The sequence below is a fragment of the Maylandia zebra genome, linkage group LG11 (genome assembly GCF_041146795.1).
Source record: "Maylandia zebra isolate NMK-2024a linkage group LG11, Mzebra_GT3a, whole genome shotgun sequence".
In the NCBI taxonomy this organism is placed as follows: domain Eukaryota; kingdom Metazoa; phylum Chordata; class Actinopteri; order Cichliformes; family Cichlidae; genus Maylandia; species Maylandia zebra.
Genome location: NC_135177.1, coordinates 4,230,527 through 4,247,365, shown reverse-complemented (window position 1 = coordinate 4,247,365; position 16,839 = coordinate 4,230,527). Strand labels below are relative to the sequence as shown.

The window sequence follows — 16,839 nt, the reverse complement described above, 5'->3', positions numbered from 1 at the left end:
GTGGACTTGACTTGGTTAAATGTTGTGGGAGGGGTTATTTTAACTTGGAAAGAATTCTGTGATCATCCACTTTAGTTTTCTCTTGTCTGGGCCTTTTAGTGTTGCTGAGTTGACCAGTTAATTCCATCTTTTTAAGACTGTATGAGATTATGGATTTGTTGACATCTAAAGTTTCTTCTACTGCAAACACTGTTTCTAACAGTTATACTCTTGGTTCTGTATGATGTCACAGGGAAGGATAGGGCAACACGTTCTCACTCGTGTTGGATAGGGAGACACACAAGCTCAACCCACTTATTTTTCATTTTGAACATGCTAGTGTCAAAAGGCTGATGTTTTGCTGGTCAAATCAAAGCAGTCTGACACACTCTAGCTTCACGGTTTCATAATTTGACATCTCTGGCAATTAGATAGCAAAACTCCATTTGACCAGGCTCCTGACAAAGCCCAGCCTTATGTTACCCTGCTTCAGTGCACACAGAAATTTAGACACAGTCAAACTGATGAAAAAGCAGCTGAATGTTAAGAATGATGAACGGAAACCAAGCACCAAACTACAGCTGTCAATTGGCAGAAAATAAATTGAGACCAATATCAATAATTATTGATTGTTTAAGTTATTTTTCTTTTCTTTTTTTACCTCTTAACATTCCATGTAGCATTTCTGTAAAGAAAGGCCAAAATCCCTCCTGAAAACCTGCCAACTAAGTCATGTTTTCCTTGAGGATTAAATACTAATTTCACTCAATAGCATACAAATCAATTTAGAACTTACATGTAATGTGTTTTTTTGGTTTTACTTTGAGTTGATATTCTCTCCCCAATGAAATAAAAGTACCATAAATATTAGAAACTGTTCATTTCTTTGTATTTAAATTTATAAATTTTAAGTGAATGTCCTCATATGTGGATGTCATTTTTATCAGAAACAAAGATCAGGTAAAAAAAAAAATCAGGTAATTCTTTGTTTTTACATTCATCAGGTCCCAGTCAGCCAAATATCAAAGAGAAATAAAAGATGCACGCTATGAAAGCGTTTGGGTCTTAAGAGGTTAAAGCTGGATTTAAAAAAAATAAGTGTTTTAAGTTACAGTTATTAGAGCACAAGTAGCACCATTTTGTGTGAGTACAGAATATGACGTCACTGGGTCGGTTAGTGGCAACTAAATGGCAAACAAGGAAGTTGATATTAAAAAGGAGTTTGTGGGGATCACTTTGGTGTTGCAGCAAAAAGTTTTTATGTTAAAAACTGAGGAAAGATTGTTCAGTTTCACTTTTTTTCCCCCAAGCAAAAAGTGGTTCTTCAGTGTTGCCTAGCTACTCTGAAAGGGGAAAAGCCACTAGTTAGCAGTAATGTTTTTGTTTGCAGAGAACTTTATAAATGGGGACCGTGTGGAGGAGAGTGTTTGAGTCAGGTTCACTGGTGGTTCACCAGGATGACCAGCTGACTGTCACTGTCCCCCGTGTTTGTTTTCTTTCCTTGTCAGATCCGGTGTACAGACAGAGGCACAATAAGGCACAATAGCTGGCACAGCATATGTCCACAAAATGTGATCAGGACTACTTTCAATGTGTGACTTAACACCCAGTTATATAATAAATGTATTTTTTCCTGAGAAGATGCTGATGGATGTTGATTGTGCTTAGGTAAATTGTGGTTTAATGTGATAACCTGTTAATTTGTTGCATTGCTTAGGAAAAGATGGTCTTAATCGCAGTATAACTGGGAGTTAAATTAGTCCTAAATAATGCTGATCTCATCTTTTCGACACATGTTCTGACAGATGATTGCGTAGCTGAAAAGTTCCCATAGATATAAGTTGCTTATCCCTCATACTGAAACTGGGCTTTTGTCACTTGGTGGTAGCTCTGCCTTTCCTTGTGAAATGGAATTCTCAAAACCACGGCTTCTGTTGTGTGTACAAGCTTATGTAGACTGAATCTGAATGTACTGTGCTTTTATGGTTGCTATTACTCCTTTAGGCCAGAGATGCCACTGTGAAACAGGCAAATGAGGAGGTTAGAGAAGAAGTGGAAGAGTGTGATGTAATCACTTTAACATTAAAGTGTGCCTAACAACGAGCCATTGTGTTTATATACAAACACAACATCTTCCTCATTCAGTAATAATGAAAACAAACATACAATTGTGAGACAAACCAAATGTTATCATCATCATCATCATATTTTCACTGTTTGTCATGTACCCCCACGTGCATTCAGCTGCATTCAGTAGAACTAAAATAACCCTTACACTAGACCTAATTACAGCAACCCTTAAATACTTGCAACACCATTAGGTCTGGTGTTCAGGCACCTACTTTAGGGCATAAATAAAATAATATTATTTGTCATGTAGACATTTTAAAAATGTAGCTATTTGCTGAACTGTCCAGAACCAGATTTTGCTCCTACATAGATCATCCTTGTAAAAGCACACTATATTTTCTTAATGCTGGCATTCACCTTACTATCCATGTGGCCAGTTCTTGGCAGAGGACACTGTTCCATGCAGGGCTGCTGGACCAGCACCTAAATTATCCAATTAGACAGTGGGGGCAAAACTGTCCGCAGGCCATGGTGCGGCTCACAGAAAGACTTAATCACATCATCTGCACAAAGAAACTGCACTCATTCCTAATATATTGGATTTCTGTTAGAGGTGATGTGCTAATGTCAGCACTGAGTCACCTCCTGAAGCTAACACATAAACAAACAAATACACACACACACACACACACACACACTCTCTCTCTCTCTCTCTCTCTCTCTCTCACACTCTCATTTGTCCTTTCACTTTATTGGAATTTATTCAGCATACCTATTTGCCATACAATAACAGACACACTGTAAGCCACAAATGTCTGCGAGAGAGTTTATTTCTGATTTTAAACATCTCTCTTTAACTGTGCGCATTTAGCATGTGGCCAAAATGCAGCCTTGTTTCTCTCTCTCTTTTTTTTGTGGAATATTTATTGTACAGTTGACTCATTAAAGGAAGACAAATCTGTGATTGTCACAGATACCAGATCTCAGTCCATACTAGATTCCATTCCATTCTATGCAAAATTAAGCTGTTCTGGAGGCTAATGTGCGAGCAACACAAGACAGTAGATGAATGAGGGTTTCCAAAGTTGTGTACAACTTGGATGGATCACTTTGAAGGTGCCAGCTGGTCATTCGCAGACATTCCTGGCTCCAGTTCAGCCAGGTGACCTTCTACTGTATCTACTAGTCATATGTAAGTTAATGGTGTTCTTCACTCTCACTGGTAATGTCTTCAGTCATTTGCTGGAAAGTTTATCACAGGTCCTGCAAGTTCCAACCTAATTGGCTCTGGGAGAAAAAGTAATTGCTCCCTTGGTACAATGGAATTGATTTGCTACATAAAATTAAATTTACCTGTGATTTACTACATTATTTGGAGAGCTGAGTTCAATTTCATTGACAGTTCACTATAGTTGACTATGCTTGACTATAGTTCTTGTTGCTCACAAGAACCATCAACAACCAGCTGATAGGTAAAAGGGCAGTTACTTTTTCACACTACATCAGATAGCTTCAAATAGCTATTTTCCCTTGATGAATCAAATAATTAGAAAATTATGTTTTGTACATACTCAGGTTGTATTTGTCTAATATTAAAATTTGTTTGATGATTTGAAACACGTGTGTGTGACAACTATGGAACAGAATAAGAAATTAGGAAGGTAGGGCATTTTTCACAGCAGTGGATACATTAGCTTAAACCTCTGAGGACTAAGCTATCATAGGCTGTAACCGTTCCATATTATTTTCTTTGTTCCCTGATTGCCAAGACAATAGAGATTGTCAGCCACCAGGAACAAATTAGACTTCTTGGTTGCAATGCCAATCAAACTCTCACTACAATTGCAGTGGGACTGGAAATAACTAAAACCAACTAAAGCTAAGTATAAACTACAGGCACTTATAGCACACAACTGTGCTCCATGCTATACTCGGGGCATACTGGCTGTGAACGGAGGAACAAACAGTTGTTACCTTGCTGTATTTGTTTCAGTACCAAAGGTAACAATAACACTTCAAGTAGGTTGTCCAGCAGAGTATTAGACAGTCACATAAGCAAGGAGAGTTTTCCTCACTCCCAGGAGGTCATTGGTGATTGGATTAGGGCTAACAATGTAGCAGCATCAACTCTCCTTTTCATGTGTGGCATAACCAGGGTACACCCCAACTGTCTCAGGTAGATCTGGTGGTGTTTCCAATGTTCTGATAACTTCCAGGCTGGGACGTTCCATATCACCATGATGAATGCAGCAGTGGAGTCATTCTTCAAAATAACTGACAGAGCGTCCTTACCCTTATTGATACTGCATAATACTTTAACTGAGGAGCCATGGCAAAAATTTGAAAATTAAATACTTCCATTTATTAAAAGTGAATAGGCAAAACTGGGTACTTCTGACTGGATTAACAGTCAGAAACAGAAAACAATAACGTGACATTATGAAGAATAACAAGGTTTTAAAAACTGAATAATAGGGAAAAAAACATTTGTGATATATGACAAAAAAAATACAACTCTGGGATCTGCACAGACGGCAGTGTCATTGCTAATGTTTATACCTGTACAGCCACGTTAACACAATGTGCATTTACATTTCTTGGGAGCTGCATATCAGATAGCAGTGCAGATTACAACACAGAGCTTCAAAATGGTTTAGGTTACATCTGTGTCTTCAGGCTACTTCTTGTTGATATGTTCACATAACAACTGGATCTGGTGTCAATAACATTTGTGGTTGTACTTGTTGTGGTGTCTTAAGTGGCCAATTAATAAAAAATTTAAGAAGTAAAAGATCTAATCTGAAACTTCTCTGTTGCAGCGCCGATGCTTTGGAATAACCTTCCTCTCCATATTAGACAGGCTACATCAGTGCCAGTTTTTAAATCATTATTAAAAACCTATTTTTACTCCCTGGCTTTTAACTCTGTGGGTAACTAACATTTTTATTTTATTTGTTTTTTTTTTTATTGCTATGTCTGGTTTTATTACTATGTGCATATTAGTAATGTACAGCACTTTCGTCTACCAGGTGTGTTTTTAAAGTGCTATATAAATAAATGATGATGATGATAATCTATACAGACCATATACATGCCATACACAGACTGGCATGCTTAGAACACGCTTGATTAGCATGTTCTGACTATAAACACAACAGTGTGTTCCCTGTAATGCAGTCTCTTTCTATTCAGAGACACATGTAAATAAATATGCTGCCTACCCCTAGCCACTAATCTTCACCTTCCCTTGTATTACAGTAATTGATGAAAACTCCAGCCCAACATCTCTGATGAATTGAGGCAGCTGCTCAACATCAGCATCAACTCTGTAAATTAACTGAGACGGCAGGGTTGATTTGTATGGTCAAAAGCAAGGTTAGTGTTTATTGGCTACAGTCTGGTAAACAATGTTTAGCCAACACACTAAAAGCTCTTTCCTCTGATTTAAAAAAGAAAAAGAAATAAAATCTTTTCTCCTGTGTTGCTGTGAATGTTTGAAGGTAAAGCTAAAGTTTTTTTTTGTTTGTTTTGTTTTGTTTTTTGGATATATTGCACAATTCAAACATAAAATGCTCTTTCATTCCAAAAATCTTCAGACTATTAGCTGTTTAGTTTTGTTTTCAGTTCCAGTCTGGTCAGATATAGGCACCAGTCTAGTTTCTGGTTACATTTTCTTTTTTTCAGCACAGAAAATAATTTCCATATTTTATGGAGAAATGGAGAATGTGTTAGCAGAGAAATAATAACTACTGGACAAATAATCTAGCTAGACTATAGACTATATACAGGGAGTGCAGAATTATTAGGCAAATGAGTATTTTGTCCACATCATCCTCTTCATGCATGTTGTCTTACTCCAAGCTGTATAGGCTCGAAAGCCTACTACCAATTAAGCATATTAGGTGATGTGCATCTCTGTAATGAGAAGGGGTGTGGTCTAAATAGTGAGATATCTTGCAGAGGAATGCAGCAGTCTCAAAATTGCAAAGCTTCTGAAGCGTGATCATCGAACAATTAAGCGTTTCATTCAAAACAGTCAACAGGGTCGCGAGAAGCGTGTGGAAAAACCAAGGCGCAAAATAACTGCCCATGAACTGAGAAAAGTCAAGCGTGCAGCTGCCAAGATGCCACTTGCCACCAGTTTGGCCATATTTCAGAGCTGCAACATCACTGGAGTGCCCAAAAGCACAAGGTGTGCAATACTCAGAGACATGGCCAAGGTAAGAAAGGCTGAAAGACGACCACCACTGAACAAGACACACAAGCTGAAACGTCAAGACTGGGCCAAGAAATATCTCAAGACTGGTTTTTCTAAGGTTTTATGGACTGATGAAATGAGAGTGAGTCTTGATGGGCCAGATGGATGGGCCCGTGGCTGGATTGGTAAAGGGCAGAGAGCTCCAGTCCGACTCAGACGCCAGCAAGGTGGAGGTGGAGTACTGGTTTGGGCTGGTATCATCAAAGATGAGCTTGTGGGGCCTTTTCGGGTTGAGGATGGAGTCAAGCTCAACTCCCAGTCCTACTGCCAGTTTCTGGAAGACACCTTCTTCAAGCAGTGGTACAGGAAGAAGTCTGCATCCTTCAAGAAAAACATGATTTTCATGCAGGACAATGCTCCATCACACGCGTCCAAGTACTCCACAGCGTGGCTGGCAAGAAAGGGTATAAAAGAAGAAAAACTAATGACATGGCCTCCTTGTTCACCTGATCTGAACCCCATTGAGAACCTGTGGTCCATCATCAAATGTGAGATTTACAAGGAGGGAAAACAGTACACCTCTCTGAACAGTGTCTGGGAGGCTGTGGTTGCTGCTGCACGCAATGTTGATGGTGACCAGATCAAAACACTGACAGAATCCATGGATGGCAGGCTTTTGAGTGTCCTTGCACAGAAAGGTGGCTATATTGGTCGCTGATTTGTTTTTGTTTTGTTTTTGAATATCAGAAATGTATATTTGTGAATGTGGAGATGTTATATTGGTTTCACTGGTAAAAATAAATAATTGAAATGGGTATATATTCGTTTTTTGTTAAGTTGCCTAATAATTATGCACAGTAATAGTCACCTGCACACACAGATATCCCCCTAAAATAGCTAAAACTAAAAACAAACTACAAACTACTTCCAAAAACATTCAGCTTTGATATTAATGAGTTTTTTGGGTTCATTGAGAACATGGTTGTTGTTCAATAATAAAATTATTCCTCAAAAATACAACTTGCCTAATAATTCTGCACTCCCTGTAGACTACTAGACACGTGTTTTTTTTCAACCTATTTCCCTCTCAGGCAAAACTTCTGTGAAAAGACACTAAAAGACTGTTGACTTCTCAAAGCAAAATTGAGATTTGGTGGGAAATTGAAAGCTGGAAAGCTGCCTTCACAGGTCATTGCAAAGATATCTTGAAAAAGATGTTTCCTCTAAATCTGGTTGACAGTGAAAAGACACTTTTCTCACTCAACGCCTCTGCAAACTTCTAACAAGCCAATTGAAACCCACAACATTCACATGTGGGATGAAGTTCTGACTGTCAGAAAACGCTCAGGAAATAAGCTTACTGTGTGGCACACAATAACACATAACCCTACGAAAGACAGTTTCCTTGTAGATAAATCTCTCTCTCTCTCTGTCCCCTGTGCACTGCCTGGATTGACTAAAAAAAGAGCCTATGACTCATGCAATGCCTAGAATTATAAAAGATCAACATGACCCTAAGAGCCTTTATCAAGAACTCATGGGGATGTAGCAAAAAACACTAAAGGCCAACTTTGGCCAGTTGCAAAAGTCACTATCAAGTGCAGATCTACCAAAAGGATGCTCTGTTCCCATTGCTTTTCTATAATGGCCTGAAACCCCTCAGTGAAACCACTGACAAGCCTGGCTATGGATACCAACTGCGGAATAGAGCAATCATCAGTCACCTTCACTGATCCACTAGGATCTACAGAAGGGAATGTCACTGGGACTGGAGAAGTGTAGTCGTATGGTAACAAAGACAGGGAAGGTAGTCAGAACTGAGGGGATTGCAATACCCGAAGGAAACACTGGAGACATTGATGACAGCTACAGATACCTGGGAATCCCATAGGCAAATGGGAACCATGAAGAGGCCGGTGATGAGATACCCTGCTGGGATAATAAGCTGGCCAAAGGAAGAGATAGGAAGCCACTTACATCAAGACAATATACTTAATGAATATCTCAGGTAGCAGAAACCAAAAAGAGAAGAGGAACCATCATAGAAGGACTGGCCCCTGCAATCATAGAAGGACTGGCCCCTGCACAGTATTTAACACCGGCAGACAGAAGAAGTGGCTGATATTGAGAAATCCTACTAGTGACTAGACAAAGGTGGACTGAAATATAGCTGAGCCACTAATCATGCATCAAAGGAACAAGCTCTGAGCACAAAAATCATAGAGGCTGGGATCTACCACACCAGAACCCCAGGTGAATGCGGTGCAGAGACGCCCCTGGGACAATCTCACACATAACGATAAGACGCAAGTTTGGAGCAGGCGGGCCATAAATGGAATGCCATAACCAAGCGTCTGGCATAGTAGAGTATGAGTATGGCTTGGAAGTGCTGAGATCAAAATGGGATATGCTCGTTAGATTGGTAGAGAATGCCTGAGCAAAGATCCTGTGGGGCTTTCAGATACAGACAGATAAACTTGTATCTTCCTCAATGCCTTTTTTGTACGCTCCCAGTTGGCCAGCCTATTCAACCCTCTGAGGTCCAACAACCTTTTAACTCTTATCCTTCCCCCAGAAAATAACACTATAACAATAAGCATGGCGATATTGCAATAAGAAAATAAGTAATGCCTTTTCATTTTTAATTAAATGCTCTCCAGGGTCTTGAAAGCCAAAGAACAAAGAAAATAATAATTTTAATTGACAAAGAAGATGCTCAGTTTTTTTTTTGAAAGTCCACCTGCCCCACTCCACTTTATAGAAAAGCTATACAAACAGGAGAATACAGTGAACAGTGTGTATCACTGGCAGAGTGTCTGAGCTGCCATTCACGGCAATATTATTCTGATGCCAATTAATATTTAGTATTTATAGCACATCAGGAAAACATATACTGTAAACAAAGTAGTATTAATGCCAACATGTGTGAGACAGGGAGACAGAGACTGCTGATGTTCTTGTTATTGATTCCAGGAGATTGAAGCCTGATGCAAGTGAAGGCCCAGGCAGCTTCAACGCTCTTATCAACATGACAAGGACGTCTCCTCATATTCCAATTTCTCTCCCAAATATTAAGTCATTAATCATAGCTCCTGTCCTAGATAGATTTTAATTTCGCATAGAACGTTTCTTCCCCCAACCCCGCACCCAAACACCACAAGATTGGATTCTTTTGTCCTTTCTGTGTTCCTGCTTTTGTCTCTGTCGTCATTTAAGCTTGCTGAATATGGCGATATCTACGAGGTGATTATGATCAGTTTGGTCAAAATAAAACTCTTATAGATGCTGGTTTTGAGTAGATATTAGACAGATAAAAATGTACCACTATTTATCACATTAAAGCTTGCATTCATAACATAAGAATTTGGCCTAAACAAATTTAGTTTCAGGGCTGTGTGAAAACTGGGAACAGAAATTCTGCACAGGAGGCACTGACTTTCGTGCATAAAAATACAATTATTTAGAGAAAGAAGCAGGATTATTTTAATAAGAAAAGTTGTTTCCATGAACTGAAAATGTCTTTTTTTGGCAGGGGAAATAATCAATTTAAGAAGCTGTTCAGAAAATTATTGCAAAATACCGTCATATTAATATGTATACTTTCCTTTAAAATCGGTTTGGGAATAAGACTTGGCAAAATAATCTGCGTGTGCTTTCGTGTTTATTTTGCCCCAGGTTTCTACACACCAAACCAAAATTATTTTTATCCCTTGACTGAGGCGATGAATGTTCTGCTCTCTGTCTCTGTAACACAAGTTTATACACCCATCTAAATGCAAATATCCAAACCTGCATTGCAATAAGGCTACAAAATGTTCGACTCTTTCCTCCTCCCTGTCCGCATCTGTCTTTCAGTGCTCACATAGTTTCTTTGTATTTTCCAGTCTTAAACAAATAGGGCATTTAAGACAAGGAACAAATGAGTACTGCTTTGAATCTGCCCGTAGAGGTTGTAAAACCAAACTGTTCAATATGTATCTTTTATTCGTTCTCTTTCCTCCACACTCTCTCCTCTCTCAGTAGACTCTGAGCTGCTCACTATCGTTCATGTTGATAACTGTGCGTGGGTTGCGAGAGGGAGGAAAGCAGTGAGCGACACTTTTAATTTTCCACACGCTACATCAGTGTCGTAGCAGTGATAGCACTGGGTTAATGTTGTCCCAGACAAGAGCAACCAAGCTGTCCAGCATACTCAGCACCTTCCACTGGGGAGCAGCTCACTGACTTTGTCAAGATTAAAAACACTGTGCCTAGCCAAAGAACTTCAGAGGGAGCATGGCCTCTCTAATGACTTGACTTAGGTGCCATGTATTACTATGCATGCGGGTCTGATTTTAATACATGGCATAGCTTGTAACTGGGTGATGCAGTTTGTTTTTTTAATTAGTTTTTAATAATAATAATAATATGCAAACAATGCGCAACGTTCACATTCTGGGCTCTAAATCATTCACCAAAGCCTACGTTTCCCAGATATGGATTAAAAGTTGGAGTATAGTAGAGATTTTCAGAAATATAGTAAAATTTATGATAACTTGTCACTGTTAGCTGTGGTAAAATGTGTCAAAGAAATGGAAACAGAGGGTCCATGTGGTTAGTGAAAAGACCTGAGCAATCACAGAATAACATTAAAAAACAAAAAAGATCTTAGTAAATAATGACATAATTGTTCATTTTGGTCATTATTTCCCCAGAGTACCTCCCTTGGGTTGGGGGGGGGAGATGGATGGATATTCTTCTTCTTTAGCTTCAGATTATCTTAAAGCTTCACCATAAAAAATATTCACATATATAGGTGTATACATACAATAACCAGCCAATGTGTTAAGTACTGTTCAGCTGCTGTTTAACACAAGTATCTCAGAGCATGGACTCTGAATTTAGGCCTATAGATCTGTGGGAGTTCAAACCAAGAAGGGCGATTCAGGTGACATTGAATATGGTATGGTTGTTGGTGCCAGAGGGCTGGTCTGATTATTTCAGAAACTGCTTATCTACTGGGATAGTATCCAATGAGTGTTAGTTTCTGCTGAAAAATGGCTTTTTGATGTCAGAGATCAAATTAGAAGGGACAGACTGCTTTGAGCTGGAAAGAAGGCAATAATAACCACTCATTACAACAAAGATATGCATAAGAGCATCTCTGATGCATGTAAAACCCTGAAGCAGATGAGCAACACCAGATGCCACAAAGCAAACTGGGGCTACAAAGCTAAATTGTCTCAAACTGCTTTCTTGAACACAACGGTGAGTTCACTGTTCTCAAATAGCCTCCACAGTAACTAGATCATAGAGCATCTTTGGTTGTGGTGGAATGCATCATGGATGTGCAGCTGAAAATCTTCAGCAACTGCCTAATGCTCTAATTTCAATATGGCCCCAAATCTCTCAGGAATTAAATTGCATGACATCTGAAATGTCCTACACGTCCTACTGAATCCATGCCACAAAGAATTCATTAATATTTAATTATTATTTGATTAATATTAATTAATACGTCTGTGTGTGCTGTCAAATGTCATATCAGAAATATCATGGGCCTTACCTGTCACTCTCATCCCAGGATATACAGGTGTGGTTGGTGGTGCCCTACATAAATGGAGAACAGAAAAACCACATGGTTATGAAAGAGGATCAGTTGCAGCAGCTTTATAGCTGTAAAAAGTTGATTTTTTACTCACGTTATAAAGGTGAGAGAACTCAACCACAAATGGAACAGTGAGGGAAGCAGGGGTGGGCTTGATGGTCACTGACAATACCCTGGAATTGAGGACTGTGCTGTTTCTACAAGAAGAGAAAAGGCAGCACTGTCACCTTTAACTGACAATCTATACTGCAGTGGAAATGCACCCAAAATTTCAAGATACTCAGATGTAGATGAAAGCACACCAATGTTTTGTCTGAAGTATCTAATATATGAAATGGATTCTTCTATAAAAATATTTCATTATAAAAGTGGTAAACTGACAACTAATTTAATATACATAAAACAAAACAAAACCCTGGAAATTAAAGCTAATACAACTGGGAGATGCTACACATGAATGCATGTAATTCATCTAATTCATCCCAAAGTGGGTGTGACAGAGGGCAGAAGATTCCTCGGAATGTCTAGACAAACAAAATATAAATAGATGTATGGAGGAAACATAGCCCTACAAACACAGAAGTGCATTTCAACACTGAAAATTGAGAAAACTAATTTAGCATAGACAAACGGATGAATTGCTATCTGGAAGATCACTGGTCTTACTGACTCCAGTTCTTTGATTTCATCGAACATCAAATGACACTTGACTTTAAGCTAGCTAAAATGATGTCCTTGATCCTGATTAAGTTCACAGTCCTGATATCTTTAAGGCCACTTGGGGAATATGCTGCCAATAATAGCATCCACAGATGACAAAGTCATATTGAAGGCTGTTGTTCAAATGAAATTTGAAAGGACATATTGACATTATCCTTAGTTTAGCAAATATTATGTAGCTGCCACAAAAAGCTAGGCCACTTAGAGTTCATTTAAATACTGATAGTTTGTGTTCAGTTGTATTTTTTATGAGATCCAGACCAGTCATGATTTCTTAATCAACAGGATGATAAGTACCACATTTCTGCTTCAGTCGTTTTACAGCCACTTGCCAGAATCTTTGTGCTCTACTTCAGAACAAATGGATCCAGTAATCCTTCTTTTCCAGTAACTGAAGCACATTGTCTATCAGTATCTTATAACATTTGAGACATTTTATTTTAAATTCTGTATCCCTGCTTAGTATGCATTGCTATTTCTGTTTTTCCATAGCTACTATCAATCATGTGGAATCAGACAATCAGAAAAAAGTGAATAGCTACTGGTAGAACTGACATCGAAAGCTTCCAGTTGGCCAATCATGTTCAACAGCCCGTGCTCTGTTTCCTGATTATTCACATCATCACTGTATCCACAACACACAATCACCCTCTCACCATTTGAAAACACAATCACTCATCTTAAACTTTTGTGTCACCTAGTCTCTCGCTTCAAACTTCTCTCATTTTCTTTTAGAGAGGCATCAAAAACAGAAAAGGAGTAGAGACAAAGATAAAATTGGGAGAAAAAGAAGAGTGAAGAAGAGCGGAAATATAGATCTCAGATGGTGAGGGTCTGCTTGATTTTTCTCTTATTTTATCAATTCATGTGTTTTTAGCATATTATCATAATACATTACTCCTTCTCAACGTTACTGCAGGCTGTTTCTATTAAAACAAATGTAAATCATCATGCTACCAGCAACTGCAACTTCCCCCCAAGATATGCCTTTACCCCAAAAACAAGACGTACATGGGGCCACCCACTGCGAGAATAGTACTCCTACATTTATTCCTTGCATTCATTTAGCTAGAAGTGCTTACTGTTGCAGCTGATGCTAAAAGGCCTGGCAGCACAGTTTTGCTGCATTGGAACATGGTTAAACGTCTTGAGCATTGTTGTTAAATGGTGTGTGTGCACTGCGTGGCTATAATACTAAAGCAGTTGGATTAATTCAGAATACCTTTCTACACTTTTGATAACTTAAGCTTTACTGGCCATCGCTGACCAGAGGAATTCTTGATAGGGAGTTCTAGCAACATATACTAGGAGAGTTTATCTTATAACTTTTGAAGATTGGACTAACTCTATTAAGGACAGAACTGACTTCAGACAAATGTTTAATTCCACTTGATTCTGTTGTTACCTTACAGCTCAGTGTATGACACCTGAGATAAATTAACCATTTATCCTCCACACTGTTGCAGTTTTTAGTGGCCAGAGAAGCTATTATTCTTCACTGGCAAATTTCCCTTCAGGAAATTTGGCCACGTGGGTAACCTGTGTCAAGGATGTTTCACTGAAATAGCTATGTGTTTGCATCACAGTATGAAAGAAAATTATGGTGCAATTAATGCAATGAGTGTCTTTCTGCCTCTTCCATACCAGAGTTCCGTAAACTAAATCAAACTCTGCAGAGCCCGTTTTAGCTGGAATATTCCAGGATTTGATTTGTGCCTTAACAGGTAGAAATTGAGAAAAATGATCATACACAGAGTCCAATCTCCATCACTGCTAATAACCTGACCCTTTTCTGTTAAGCCTATGTGGTCTTAACACCTTAACCTGAACCCTAAATCTATATGTTGAAGAATGAAAAAAAAAAACAGAAGATTGCTGAGAATTTTTAACTTTAAATGTTTGGGGTTTTTTTTTTACATGAATTTGGATATGTCTTTAGTCTATAACAAAGTGGTGAACAGACAAACCCACTTAACACCCCTAGAAACACTAGTAGTATAACAAAAAATTTTTGGATACAAAGTCCAGTGCATGTCTTCAAGTGACTTCACTGACAGACTCATTTAAATCAAATGTAAGTGTTCCCTAAAGAAAAAACAAAATCCCATAGTAATGCGCATGGAGACCCATTCTGACCCTAGGCTAAATAAGCATTTTTCATTAACTGATAATTATTATTTATTAATAATCATTATTTTCTGCCTTCATGATAACTACAAAATGAATATGCTGAACAAAACCATTACATACAACCAAAAACTCGAGGAATAAGAAAAGACAGATGAAACAAAAAAAAAGGAATTCTGAGATGAATGGATTTCATGACAACTTCTGTGCCACCACAACCTCTATCACAAAGTCATATCTATACTGACACATGGAAAGTCTTTTTTTTGTGAAACCCAGTATCCCTGGTTCATTGGTATAAAACATTCTGTTGCATTCATGCAAACCCATTATCAAATTCCCTGTCTGAAATCCACCTCCCCAAATCCCACTTCTTTCAGAAGCAGCCTTGAGAAGTCTTACCTCTGCAGATTGAGAATGCTGCCCAGGTTTCTGTACAGAGCAATGCCAGTTACAAATGTCGAGGTATCATCTGGATCTGCATTAGGAAAGAAACAGAGGTACAGACAAGGATTAACATGGGATTTGGCATATGGGAGGAACTCTAAGAACAAACTTAGGGACCTCCAACGGTGTAGCAGTAAACAATCTTGATGCATGCTCAATCATCCAGATATGGAAATCCCAAAAAGTTCATTCTGTTCATCTGGATGTAGCACTTAAAACGTGTAGGGATCCAGCACCTCCTGTTAGTGAGCAATTCAATCTCTTAGGCAGGTTAATCCATATGACTGTTGAATGGGTTAATTTTTAAGATGTATAAAAGGTCAAATTTGGTGAGAGAATCAATTCTGTATCATCATCTTTACTTTTAGTTTAAATCAATGTCTGCTCTCCTTGAAGTAACCTAACACAAATATTACATTTTGCTCCGTACAGTCCAACAATATGCATCACTGTAAACTGCACCACACTACTGCAAACCAACCAATTTAGCCTACAATAAACTGTCTATCACATCTTTTCATACAACCTTTGAATGACACAAAAGTATAGTATACTTATTATAGTATACTTATAGTATAGCATACAAAGTATACTTAGTATACTTCACTTGTACATTTAACTAGTGGACACATTTTGTGATGAACCGTATAAAAATTGTTTGCATGACTTTTAATTTATTGAGCTGTTTGGAAAGTTGCTACTGAAATGACCCATCACTTAAAAAAAGATAATTTATGTTCAGCTCTGTATCTCCAGCAAGACACCAAAGTACCTTGAATGCAACTTTACATCTTCACCTTGAGTGCATCACAGGGTTAAGCAGGAAAAAGGATTTTTTTGAGGTTGTAAGTGAGCTGTTTGTTATGCTCTTATTATTGAGCAAGTATCTCAATGCCATCACTGAAAGAAACACCAGGCTGCAGCACATGAAGATTTACCTATTCACACAGACAGTAATATGGATTAACCTGCCTAACAGATTTAATGCTCACTAACTGGAGGTGCTGGATCCCTGTTCTGGATTGTTCCACCCCACTTTAGTCCAGGCCAATGAGACAGGCTGAATGTCTCAGTCTCTGCTAGCACAATGGCTTTTTCTATAGAATGCAGGTCAGCCACGCTGCCTCCACTCCTCCAGCCCCCAGAGCACTTACAGTGGGGCTGGCCTACATGACTACTCAGCTATGAACTCTGTCTCTCACACTGTTAGACACAAACCCACAGATACATGCAAACACAACTGTGCACACAGAACAACAATCATGCACATGCTCAGACAGATATGTAAAGTTGAAACCAAAGATAATTTTCTGTTAAAAAGTGCAACACACACACACACACACACACACACACACACACACACACACACACACACACACACACACACACACACACTATAAGCTCAAATACAAAATACTGTCCATGGTCTTTGTATATTTTTGTCTGACACCAAACTGATTCCTGGAATTGCAGGAGACTATAGCAACATTAGTGACACTGTCATCACTCTGGGAAAAATAATAACATTTTTTAAAATAAATTTCACTTGGAGAACTAAAAAACTCTCACATGGCTTGATAGTTTCTGGGCTGCTACACAAATGTGCTTCTCAAACTCTTGCAAACCTTTTTTAGGACGTTTTTGTAACCCCCACCCCCCATTTTATTGCATAAAATGCTATTTTCAACATTAATTACAACAATTATTGTGA

General features: G+C 38.5%; 1 protein-coding gene across 8 annotated transcripts in view; it reads right to left on the bottom strand.

Moving 5' to 3' along the window:
• The window catches only part of adgrb1a (adhesion G protein-coupled receptor B1a), a 206,080-nt gene that overhangs the window by 55,283 nt on the left and 133,958 nt on the right, over positions 1–16,839 (bottom strand). For all 8 annotated transcript variants that reach the window (XM_076889693.1, XM_014410906.3, XM_012924834.3 and 5 more), the window contains 3 exons: positions 15,084–15,159; positions 11,929–12,031; positions 11,793–11,836 (listed from right to left, as the gene is read on the bottom strand). In XM_076889693.1, the coding sequence (XP_076745808.1) occupies positions 11,793–11,836; positions 11,929–12,031; positions 15,084–15,159 (223 nt within the window). The remainder of the gene's footprint in view (positions 1–11,792; positions 11,837–11,928; positions 12,032–15,083; positions 15,160–16,839) is intronic.